We start from the raw sequence: 13,209 nt of genomic DNA, 5'->3' as shown, positions 1-13,209 counted from the left end.
GACATTAATATTGTAAAATAAATTATATTTCTATTGAAATATCAGTTATAATTGAATGGATAAATAACGATATCGATATGTATAAAATTTAACACATATATAAATAATAATATATTATAATAATATATATTATAAGATAATGACGATGGTGGTGGTGATAATAATAATAATAATAATAATAATAATATACGTACATGACTAAACAAACACAACCAGAAAAATAGAGTTTAGCAATGGATTTTAATTCTGATTTTGGTATTGTGATTTTTTTTAAAATTATTACTATGAATAGAGTTTAATTAATTTTAAATATGAATTTGAATTCCAATGCATTAAACTAGAATTATTTTGAAAATTTATAATTGGTTAATTAGCTATTTGATTGGCATAATTATTGATCGGCATAACTATTTAGCTAATAGCCTAGCTCTAGCGTTATATTAAAATAATTTTGTATCGATCCAAGTTGAATAAAAAATAGTAGTGTGTTGCACATGTCTGCTTGTTCATATATTTAAACATTCTTATTTAATTATCGGATAATATAGATATTATGAGGTATACAGGTTATATAAGTAGGATATTGTATGTAAATTACTAACCGAAAAAACCTTATGTTTAGGAGTGTGTTATTTTTTTTTGTAAATATTCATAAAGCGGCTTGTCTGCACTAATAAGATATTTTTATAGTTAATTTTAGATGTAACATTATAGGTGGGGCTTGAAGTAGGAGGTGAAGAGCTTATGATATAGTATAATATTAGCATTTTTAGTATAAGCCAACTGAGAGTGTTATATCGTCCGCCCTCTTTAGACAGAATAAACCAAGAACAGTTGCGAGTGCACCCAACCTAAGGACATAAGACGTTTGGTGGACTTTCTTCTCAATGCAACAAGGCATAGGTAAAATAATGGTCATTACCTTGGAAAGAGGAATGTCAGAATAGTGCTAGCCCTAAACTAGAGAATGACGAACATAAGAAAAATTCAATGGGGCAATTGAAAAAACTCAGAATGTAGAGCCACACCCACAATTCCAAGAACCATAGGGGCCCGCCGACATAAAACTCCTGGGACAAAAATCCAATTATCTTAGATAGAAAATCGTCAATGCGATGGTACATAAAACCCAAGAAGTACGATGCTAAGTCAAACTCTTTGTCGCAAACTATGGCATTAACCACCGGTTTGGCCTATTTTACCAATCCTTTTGAAAAAAAGTTAGCAAAGTATTTATTAAAATAATAGCGAAAGAGGACATTATTTTCAAGAAATCTATTAAAAATATTTAAAGTATTTTAAAAAATTATTTATTAGTATACTATTTGAGAATTAAGATTAAAATTAATGTATATACTAAAAAACAATTGTTCATACCGGCAATTCTAACTTAAACTGCTGCCGGTTTGATAAAGTAATGAAAACTAGAAGAAAAACACAAAAAAGGTTATGTTATTGTTATTGTTTCTCTGGTTCTTGATGATTCCTCCCTATTATCTCTCAATTTTCTCAACTTTTACAATTCTATCCCACTTTTCATGTTAGTCTCCAACATCCTAAGTCTATTTTTGACTTAATTCACGATAGTTGACTCTTCCCCCTTGTGCTGTAAAATATTTCGGGTCTACTATTCTTCCTTAGGTTGCTGGTGCTTGGACTCAATGTGGACTTTGGTGGACAACAAATGCCCACTTACAAAAGTATTTGGGGCAAAAATTAAAATTTCCAACTCCAATATATATTTTTTTGTAAGATTTGGAAACAGATTCAAACAAACAAGCACATGTGCATCCTGATGACAATAATTCAAAACAAAGATTTTTCTAAAACTTATCCCACACTTTTTCTCATAATCTCCATTTTTCCTTTCTCCTTCTAATCCATTTCGATCCTCTCCGGTCCAAGAAATATCGAGGGATTCCTCCAAGATTTGCACTCTTTGAGCGAAGAGATGGCCGGTGCGGGTTTGCAGGTATCAAGGGATAAACCAATGCTTACATCTGGTTGGGCAAAAGTCGTATCTTTGAAGGGCCCCATTCAATTTTCTCATGGTGGTCGACGAAGGTTCGCCCATTTTATGATGAAGATATGTGTTGTTTTGGAAAGAGTCGACGACGTGTTCGAAAATGGTAAGTTCCATTTTGCCCAACCAGGCTTTACTTTGAAGAGCTTCCATCGCATACTTAATGTTCCTAAAGATACGACTAATTTTACATCACATGTAGAAATATTAGAACCCTCTTTTGACGTTTGGTGGAAAAAATAGGGTATTTATTATATGTTGTATTCGAGTACCGAGTTGTTTCTCCAAGATACTACTTTGGTGAAAGCCTTGCTAGAATTTTGGAATTTTGGAATTAATTCTTCGGTATTTCAAGTTCAAGGTTACACATATTTATCAGGAAGGCAATCGCAGACAGACTAGCTTGCCGATCATGCTTGTGACACGAATGCCTCCCAAACTCTCAAACCACACCAGATTATAGATCAAATCTGAGGTATTATAGGCATTAATAAACTTGAAATTCCAAGTTTCAGGTTCTAACAATTTAGACAAAGATGATAAGACGGCTTATTTTCCATATTATATTGATAATTTGGCTTATCATTAATTGGCATGAGGATCAACCAGAGGATATTGCAGATAGTTTTCAAATAAAGAATAATTGTTGGTTTGATAACATATTACCAAGAAAGTTTGTGAATTATTCCTCCAAAAAATATTTTTATTCTAGGCCTTGTATTTACTTAGTTCATGACATTGGGATAGGTCCTGGGTTCTGTTATGTTGATTCTTGGGGATTTTGGACAAATTTTATGTCTATTGAGAAGCTTTTAGGGGTGGTTGACATGGTTTGGAAATAGGGGACCAATTTTTGTGCTTGGGAGCCCATCTCTTTTGAGACTATACTTATTTTGGGCCTACTTTTAATTGATAGGCCTTTTTTGGTATGCATGATTAGGTTGTTATTGAATTTTAGTATGGAGTGACCCATATTTTATTTAGGTCAAGCTAGGTTGGGATGTAGGCAGTTGGGCCCTCTGTGACTGGCTTAAGCCTCTGTTTTCATAAATGTTGATTTTGTGTTTGGGCTTGAGTTTTAGATTTTTGAATTGGCCCACATTGTAAGTTCATGTGAGTTTTGGTCCTCGCTATAAATTCTTTAATGTTATAAAGGAATTTTAGGGTAAAAGAAAAGTTCAATTCGCTTCGACGGCTCGAATCCTTTAGGCAAGTTTAATCCCATCCAAGGTAGGTTTTGATGAGATGGTTCATTCATTGTCGTGATTTCATTTCTCTTTCTATCACTCTCTTTCGGTCTTTTTGTTCTCCGTGTTATTTCTTTCTGGTAATTTGTTTTGATGATACAATTAATAGACATCCCGTTGTCCAATGAGTCTTCCTATGTGTTTCTTTGAGCATTTAGTAGGATGTTATTGGTTAGATTAGCTTCTTTTTCATTTCATTAGAGTCTTCATCTTCTCGTTTTTTCATTCATGTTCTAGGTTATTTTTTACTAGGTCAATTTTAATTTTTAAGATCTTAGGTTCTGCATTTTAGGAATATCTAAAAGCTCCACTTTAAATATCTGGTTTTCCTTTTCAAACACCATTTTTTCATTTGTTCATCATAATCTTCACACAATCAATTTCAGGGACCAATATTCCTTTGTTGGTTCTTAATTGAATAGGTTTTTTTAAGGTGATTCTCACTCAAAAGTTTGGTAGAACTTTAGTTTTTACAAGGAAAAAAATCATTTCTTTTCGTAATTAATATAGTTGCTTCTGATTATATAAATGTTTGTCTATTAATTTTTGTCGACACCTTTTGTTTTAAAATTTTCAGATGGACAAATTGAGGTTGGGTCATGTTAGTGAAGATGAGGCCAAGGCGCTGCAAGATGAGGAGCCGAATGCGACGAAGATTGAAAGAATTCTGAGTATAAAAGCTATTATCAAGAATGGCAACAAAAAGGTTGCCTAGTTTATTTATTTTATAGCTTTTTTTTATATATATATTTTACAAGTTTTACTACTTGCTATAAAATAGTTGTCATGTTCTTAAGTAGCTTTTGTTAGATGACTTTTGTTATACCAAAAAATGTATATGAGAAAATATTGGATTTCAGTCCAAGTTGAAGTGGTGGACACACTAGGAAGAGGGATAAGCAAATTGTGCAAATGAGGAACCTAAATTCTTATTCAGAAGAGGAGGTAATAGGAGTGTTGGACTTGTAAAAATGAGAGAGGAAGATAAATAAATTAGCATGGCTCAAAAAATAAAGATGATGATGATGGCCAAGGAGAAGTGATAATTATCCCAAGATGAGATGGAAAACGATTGAGAGGGAGATAAAAAATGGCCATGGAGGTTACAAACGTTACATGTAATTAAGGAAGTAGATACTCATTGATAGAAATGGGTTACTTAGAGTTAAATATATAATGAAAGAACTAGATACTCACTCATGAAAATGGTTGCTTGGTCAATAGTTACTCAAAATATCAATAGAGAACATTTAAGGAGGGATAAATGAGAGATGAATGAGCGAGAACAACACACACAAGAACAACACATTGATCAAACACACTATAATTTTCTCTATTTTTATCCTATTTTGTTTTTCTTTGTGTTGTTCAATCCCGCCTTTTTTTTTCCTTACTTATTTATGCATGTTGTTATTGTTTCTAGCCTTCTAATTTAAGTTTAATACATTTTGTATGTTTGTTCCTTTTCGAATTTTTGTTTCATCCAATTTTATTTACTGATCCATTAGACACAAAACAATCTATTCCTAAGGACTTTTGGAGTATTTTAGGAACCCTTACATATATTTTTCACATGGCTTTCTTAGGCCATCCAAGAATAGAATATTTGAATTCCAGATACAACAACTTCAAAATTTTGTTTATAGCATTGTGTGAACGATTTCTATTTGGTATGATAGATTCTAGTTTTCATCGAATGTTGTATGGTTTGGTTTTGATTAAAAATTGTTTGGATTCAACAGTCTGACATGCAAATGGTCCAATTACTGAGGCAGCTTTATGAGATGAATATGACGAAGGAGAATCTAGAGGTTTGATGATACTTTTTACAGATGTATGATTCATCATTCCATGATATGTGCCATAATGTTTTTTTAAAAGAATTTGTTTATACTTTTAGGAGACAAAGATTGGATTAACTGTTGGTAGATTGCAATATCCCCATCAATCAATGGTAGTTCGGAAACTCTCTCAAGCAATTATCGAGTAAGGATTTTAATAATTACTTTAATTTGTTATTATGCCCCTTTCATTTAAAGTTTGATTTTGTGCTACCTAATCATTGCTTATAATAAGGTTTCATAGTTGATTACGTGTTGCGATTGTTTTACAATATTTACTCCATTTATGATCTTATTTTTCCATTAATATATGAACTTCAATGTTTTTTTTTTTTTTTTTTATCTCCTCATTATATATTTTTCACTTTTGAATTTGTATCTAATTTGAAGTCTATGCTTATAGAAATCAATTTGTTTCTTTCTTGGTTCATCAATTGCATTAGCACTAGATGAAATATATGAATAGCTTCTGATAACTTGAAATGTTATTTTTCTCGACTGCAGTGAATGGAAAATAATCGTTAAAAAATGGGTGATATCTCAACCTTCTAGGTTAGTATTCAAACATTGTGAGAGATGACTATATATATATATATATATGTCCATGTATATATTTACAACAAACTAACATGATTTATTACACAGGAGTACGAGGCAGAAGAAAGAGGTAAGTCTTTACTCCCCAATCATAATCAGTATAATTAGAACTTTACAAGTTAACACAAACAACACACAAACCATTACTTATACATCCTTTCGTTCGTAGAAATGTGCAGCCAAGAAGCATAGGAAAATGATTGTGCCTGAGAGTTCCTAAATCAAATAACCATCTGGATAGATAAAAAAGCAGGCAGCAGGCTCAACACCTCGCCATTTGTTTTTTTTTTTTTTTTTAATCTCTATTGGAAAATTAACAAGTCTTTTTTTTTAATCAACTAGACCTTTCGCTATATGTGGATGGTGGATGAAGCTCATAGTTTATCCATATATTGCATGTTCTAGGGGCAATGTTCATGTCTATTTTACATTTAAATTTTATTATTATTATAACAGATTTTGGTAGTCATTTATGTGTTATATTCATTGCACAATATTCACATCTTTTTCCATTAGAATATGAAATTGATGCTTCTAGAAACTAATATTCCAATGTTTTAAAGTAATTAATTCTATTTAGAGCTCGCAACCTTAAAGATTTTGGCGTTAATGGAAGTTGTGCATCAAAATCAATCTTCTTCAATTCCATTGAAAACAACAATGAAGCGTTATACTAGGTACCCACATAAAATATAGTTGCGGATCAATGACCAAAGTTGGTCGAGTAAGGTATTGTCATCCCATATTATATATCCATCCATTATGCCTTGTAATTATTGCGCTCCATTGACAGGGAATACTTTTAAGGATGAAAATCATATATTAAGTGAGGGCATCATTGAACTGTTTCTTTTCTTTTGTTTGGGTTTTCATCCAAGCTATTTTCAGATTATTTTGATCACGTTCACTAGAAAAAAGATTTGCATAAGGGGTATTTGACTTCATCGGAACATCCAAAAAAGTAAAACAAGAATCTGAGATAGAGGCTTCGTGAAAGTGCTTTTGAAGAGGGTCTTGCCATAATATTAAGTAAATATTTGATTAGTTTGGTTATGGTTTTTCTTATTTTTTGAATGGAGTTTATGGATTTATATTTTATCCATTAAATTCTTGAATTTTAATTTAGTGGATGGATTTAAGTTGGTACCCTAAACATAAGTCTCTTTGCATTGGTCAAATTAGGTAAACTTTACAATCAAATCATGGTGATAGTTCCACTGTCAAATGAGTATTACCTTTTCTTGTATCACAATATGTCAAGTTTCTTAAACTTAGTCTCCAATCATAATGAATAAACCTAATGTTTATTGCAAGTCAACTTAAATCATTTTTCTCAAGATAAATGAATGTATACATAACAATATGAGAAAATATCAAACTGAATAAGATTTTCATCAACTGACGAATATTCATAAATTAAATTGCATCAGGAACAAAGTTCCATTCACACTACATGATCCTTAAAATTTTTAAGTGGTATGCCTTCACTTAAGGATCACAAATTATCGATTGTGTTAATGTATTCAATGAACACTTTAGTCTCTTAAAAAAAAATCTTTTATGGTCGAGTACTTAATTTGATATATTATTTTTTACCATAATGCAACATATTTGTTGATATACAACTTATTGGCCTAGATATAGAATCAATCATTCTAATCATACACCACATGAGAAACAAATATAGTTGATTTGTACATGAGCATGTAGTTCTTTGTATCTTGAAAGTATAATATAACTTTATTTGTATTTCCTAGTGGTCAATATTTGCAATACTCTAATATTTTTTTAAAATCATTCATTTAAAGTTGACTTAAATCAAGTTTATCACCCTTCATAATGGGAGCTACACTTGGTGAATAGCTTCTCAAATTAAACTTTCAATAAAACATTGTTGACACATGCCTTGTGAGATAAATGAAATCTTTTCTTATATCTATTTCTTTGATCTTAATGCCAATGTACAAGAGAAATATTCTATACGTTTTATGTCAAAATTCTTTAAGAAATTTGTTTCACTTAATATGTCATATCCTTATTATTAGTTGCAAGCTCACTTTATCCATATATAATACGAAAAATAAATAATGCTCCCACTAACCTTCTGGTATCTATAATAATCTATGGTATTTCCTTTAAAACAAATGAGTAACCATATCATGAAATTTCAAGTACCATGAATCGGAGGCTTTTGTATGAGAATTTATTAGGATTACAAATTATGTAATCACTATTATTAGAGGTAGATCTTTCAAGTTATTTACTTCAGGTAAATCTTCTAAATCATCATTGAGGATAACCATTTTCACATTTATTTCATGCAACTCAAAATTAAGTTGATGTACCAATACCATAATTCTATAATAGAATTTTTTCTTAAATTACCAAAGAAATTATTTTGGTATAATCAATTTCTTTCCCTAAAATAATCCTTTGGCAATAAAAAGTCTTGAATTATATTTCTCAATGTTGCCTTCATAGTCTCCTTTATTTTTAAGGACTCATTTACATCCAATGTTTTTTACACCACCAAGCAACTTAGCAAGATTCTAGACCTTATTCCATCCTACAGGATCCATCTCATCTATTATAGTATTGAGCTATAAATTAGAATCCTTAGAATTTCATCTTACAAAAAATTTTCAGTATCACTTACAGCTTTTATATTATTGTCCAATCCATACAAATATAGTATGGATCTAATAGAAGCTTGTGAATCTTTATTGATTGATCTTTTACACCCATTTGAGCTAGAGGGGTGTCATTCACAATCAATTCATCACTTGACCTAGAGGTTCAACTTTATAGTGATCACTTTCAGAAATAGAATATTGAAATTGATCACTTCCACTAAGTCATATTTAAGGAACATGAGATTTCTCGATTCCACAAATCATGTGCTACATGATGGACAACGTAAATCTACACCCTTTAGATCTTTAATCCAAAATAAATTATTTCAGTAGTAACATGCATAGAGTTATAGGCAGTGTTTGCTTTGAAAATTTATTAAATAAAGAATATCACATTTTTTTTTAAAAAAAAATAGTAATATTATAGCCATAAACTAAAGTTAATTTAGGATATCACATTTGATATCGGAAATAATAATAGAATTATTAAGTGCAAATTCAAAAAATATACATTCTCATAAGTCGAATTTAAACTAATAAATTACATATTCTACCAATACAAACATGACAAAATGAATTAGTCTAGTGACATTCTACTTGTCTGTGGGCTACATTTTTACTCAATTAGACTCATCATGTACATTAAATCTAATAAAAAATATATGAATCTAGTGACACATTACCTACATGTGGGCTATAGTTTTGTTCAATTAAATTCATTATACAAAACTAAATGACATCAAAATTCATAAATCTAGTGACACATTACTTATATGTGGGCTAAGGTTCTGCTCAACTAGATTCCATTATGCAAAATGAAATAATGTCGTAATACATAAACTTAGTGACATAACATCTACCTGTGGGCTAAGATATTATCCAAGTACATTCAATAAATTGAAATTAAATGATATCATGTCCAAAACAAAATGATAAAACTATCGAATAGTATTCCATCTCTTAATTCCTATGAGTAGGTTAAAAAATATAATATGATATTCAATCATAATTAACCATACAAATAAAATAAAATTCTCGTGGATAGATCTCATCACATTACATATTATAAATTACAACTAATGTTCATAATGTGATTTCAAATTAATATACAAATAAACTCTAATTAATCAAACATGTTGTGGCTACTCCTTAATCAATACAAATTAAATATTCACCAAACATCATTAATATAATATAATATAAAAATAGTGTTATCAAATGATAAAAGTTGAACATGTAATATTTTAAAGATCCACGAATATGAATCAGACATTAATATATACAAAAGAATGAACATAACCACATGAATGGTTGAGACGAATTGGTAGGAGCAAAGTTCATATATATGTGTCTTGAATTATCTATGGTCACAATTGAGGGCTTCTTTGTATTCTCGTGTGGACTTAGACATAGGAATCCTCTATCTTATACTTTATTTATCATTGCTACTAAATTCATGTTTAGAAGCCTCGAGAAAATATTCCATGAAAATTCAACTATATTCTTTCATATGAAGGGCAGGCTACGTATTTCTTATTTAGATTATACTAATGATGCTATTATACTCACTAACACTTACGCATATGGAATATCAGCTATCATGCATTTCTTTGAGCTCTATGAAAGTATGACGGGGAAAAACATTTACAAGAATAAAATTCAATTGTTATTCTCTAAACATTGCCAAATTCAATCAAATTAGACCCCTAGTAGGGGTTCTTAGCCGGTGATCTTCCAATAACATACCTAGGTGCTGGCAGATTTTGTAACAATAAATGTGGGCCACACTCATTACAAACGTACATGTAAGATCTTTTTTAAAAAAATTTAATTTATTTAATTAAATCTAAATAAAATTTATGTTTTAATAATATTTCAAAATTAAATTTTATTTTATTTTATCCGTATCACTTTTTTATTTTTATTTTTTGTCTGCAAAACATATAAATATTTTATTTTTAATACTCCCTCTCATATCTATCTATCCGGTTACTTTTTGCACGAAGTTTTAGGAATATTAGTATTATATTGGATCGTAGTAGAAATAAAAGTAAAAAGACTAAACTAACCTTATTAGTATTGTATGATATAAATGTAATGACATTTGTGTATATTGTAAATTAGAATGATATTTATAATGTTAGATAGATAGTAAAGTTACTAAAAAGGAAATAGATATTTTGTTAAGGGATGAGCCAAAATAGAAAAATAAATATATTGTTAAGGGCCGGAGGGAGTAGAATACTTTTGGTTTGTTCATATTATATTTTTATGTGATATAATTTCTCATAACTATTATAGACAAAAAATTATGTCATTTGTAATAAACACAAAAATTTGTACAAATTATATTTAATTTGGATTTAAAGCGGATCTTATTCTCTAAATGGGTCATTTGATTCTCCTTTCGGGTTGATTTGTTTTCCAACTTGGTTTTTGATGGCTTCTTTGATCCGAAGAGATTTGTTCTTTGGTTTGACTTTGCCAGCATTTGGAGAGCTTTAGTCTCCGTGCGGACGATTCGATCGTCATCTTTGGATTTGATGTCCTCTTTGGACAATCCGAGGCTTTAATCTTTGGTTTGGATTTACCGCTTTTTGGAGAGTTTTGGTCTCCGTGTGGACGATTTGATCATCGGCTTTGGATTTGTTGTCTTCTTTGGACGATCTGTGACTTTGATCTTTGATTTGGCTTTGCTACCTTTTGGAGGGCTTTGATCTCCGTGGGGGGCAATTTGATCATCGGCTTTGGATTTGATGTCTTTTTTGGATGATCCGCACCTTTGATCTTTGGTTTGACTTTGCCGTCTTTCAGAGAGCTTTGGTCTCCGTGGTAGGCGATTTGATCGTCAGCTTTGGATTTGATGTCTTATTTGGACGATCCGCGGCTTTGATCTTTGGTTTGCCTTTTCCGCTTTTGGAAAGCTTTGGTCTCCGTGTGGGCGATTTGATCGTTGGCTTTGGATTTGATGTCTTCTTTGGACGATCCTCGACTTTGATCTTTTTGGAGATGGATTTGGTGCTCCATAACAATTTTGGTGGCGTGTCCCTTTGACTTTTGGATCGAAGAGAGCCGAGTTGATGCTTTGGTGAACAAACACCTCGAAACTTTGGGATGAACTTTGGATGTTCTTCCTTCGCTTTGATAGATTCTTCAACGGCTTTTGGAGCTTTAATCATTGAATAGGTGGATTTGGTATTCCATAACATTTTTTACAGCGTGTCCCTTTGACTTTTGGATCGAAGAGGGCCTGGTTGATGCTTTGGTGAAGAATGCGATGAATACCTTGAACTTTGGGATGAACTTTGAATGTTCTTCCCTTTGCTTTGACGAATTTCTCAACGGCTTTGGGAGCTTTGATCCTTCCTCCGGCTTGAGCATATGATGAAGAACGTTAACTCCATCGATTCGTCAACTAATATTGGATCATTTGTCCAAATCAGTGACTTTCGACGAAGAACGTTTCGAAAGACACAAAGAACCTGAAGAACAATACAGAGAGAGTTTAAAGATTACCCATTTGTTTGAATTCTCGATGTAACTTCGGTATGTCAAATGAACTGATTATGACTCTTATTTATAGGGGAGGAGTGGCCTCGACTTCCTTTTTTAATGGTGCCACGTGGCGTGTTCTAATTGGCCAATAGGAATATTTTACTCCCTCCGTCCACAAAATAAGTATACATTTACTTTTGGCGCGGAGATTAAGGAATAATAGTATTTTAATTATAGTGGGTAGGTAAAAGTAGTAAAATGACATTTTTGCCCTTACTTTTTCGGTATAAAAGTAATGATGTGATGTAAAGTAGAGGTATTTGTGGAAAAAATTGGGTATTTAATGAAATGGTTACATTGTAATTGGACGTCCCAAAATAGAAACATGTATACTTTCTAGCTGGACGGAGGGAGTATAATATTTCCTTTTCCATCAGATGTTTTCCATTCTTAACGGATTTAATTGTGCAACTTATTTTCTCGCCAAAATCTTTATATCATTGTCCTTTTTCAGAAGATTTTAATTTATATACTTTCTTTATTGACAAGATTAATTTATTTTGCTTCAAATTTATTATGGCTCTATTTATGCCCATAATATTTGTACGATATCTTGCATTTTAAGCAGATTTTTGCATTAATAGTTGATATTTATTATACAAAAATTAACATATGTGCATAATTAAATAATATATACTTATTTAATTAGAATTTTATTTTCTTTCAAAATATATAATATTTAATTGAATTTAGATATATATTTTTAGTATCTAACTATTATTTAATAAAATACAATAAATACAAATATTAATATAATCATTCTGTTTACTCAGCATTTCTCAATGAAATAATTCCTCATAAATATTATTAAAAAAATACAAATATATACACACATTAATATAATATATATCAACACTCATAAAAACTAAATCATTCAATACAAAATATTATTTGTTATATTACCAGCACAGTTATCAATATCACACAAAAAAAACCAATTCATCTGAAAACGCTGAGTGAAGACTGAATATATATATTTTTTTATTTATTAATAAAAGTCAATTTTTCAATACAAAATATTACTTTATCCATCACATTTATCGTGTGCACCTTTCAATTTTCGTCTTATTAACTTATTTTGTCATTTTCTCATTTTAGAAAGAATTATACACTTTATTTCATTTTAAATTTTTTACTTTATAATTATTTTAATTTTAATTAGAATAATTAATTATTTTTATTTTTATAATAGGATAATTAATTTCACTAATATTCTTAATTATTTACTAATTATATCTTTATTAAATCCCCATATATACAGTCAAGTGGACACCTGGAGCGAGGGAGTATTATTTTTATATCTAACATAAAAA

General features: G+C 30.4%; 1 protein-coding gene across 1 annotated transcript; it reads left to right on the top strand.

Annotated features, from left to right (window-relative positions):
• Window positions 1-3,185: 3,185 nt before the first annotated feature.
• LOC127264474 (uncharacterized) lies at window positions 3,186-6,187 on the top strand. The gene is made up of 7 exons (XM_051294021.1): window positions 3,186-3,253; window positions 3,848-3,976; window positions 5,013-5,081; window positions 5,171-5,256; window positions 5,616-5,663; window positions 5,757-5,778; window positions 5,878-6,187. The coding sequence occupies exons 2-7, from the start codon at window positions 3,848-3,850 to the stop codon at window positions 5,926-5,928; spliced, it is 405 nt and encodes a 134-aa protein (XP_051149978.1). The 5' UTR covers window positions 3,186-3,253; the 3' UTR covers window positions 5,929-6,187.
• Window positions 6,188-13,209: the final 7,022 nt, after the last annotated feature.

The sequence above is a fragment of the Andrographis paniculata genome, unplaced genomic scaffold (genome assembly GCF_009805555.1).
Source record: "Andrographis paniculata isolate CXL003 unplaced genomic scaffold, ASM980555v1 Contig70END, whole genome shotgun sequence".
NCBI lineage: Eukaryota > Viridiplantae > Streptophyta > Magnoliopsida > Lamiales > Acanthaceae > Andrographis > Andrographis paniculata.
Note: the sequence above shows the minus strand (reverse complement) of the source record. Positions and strands in the feature narration are given on the sequence as shown.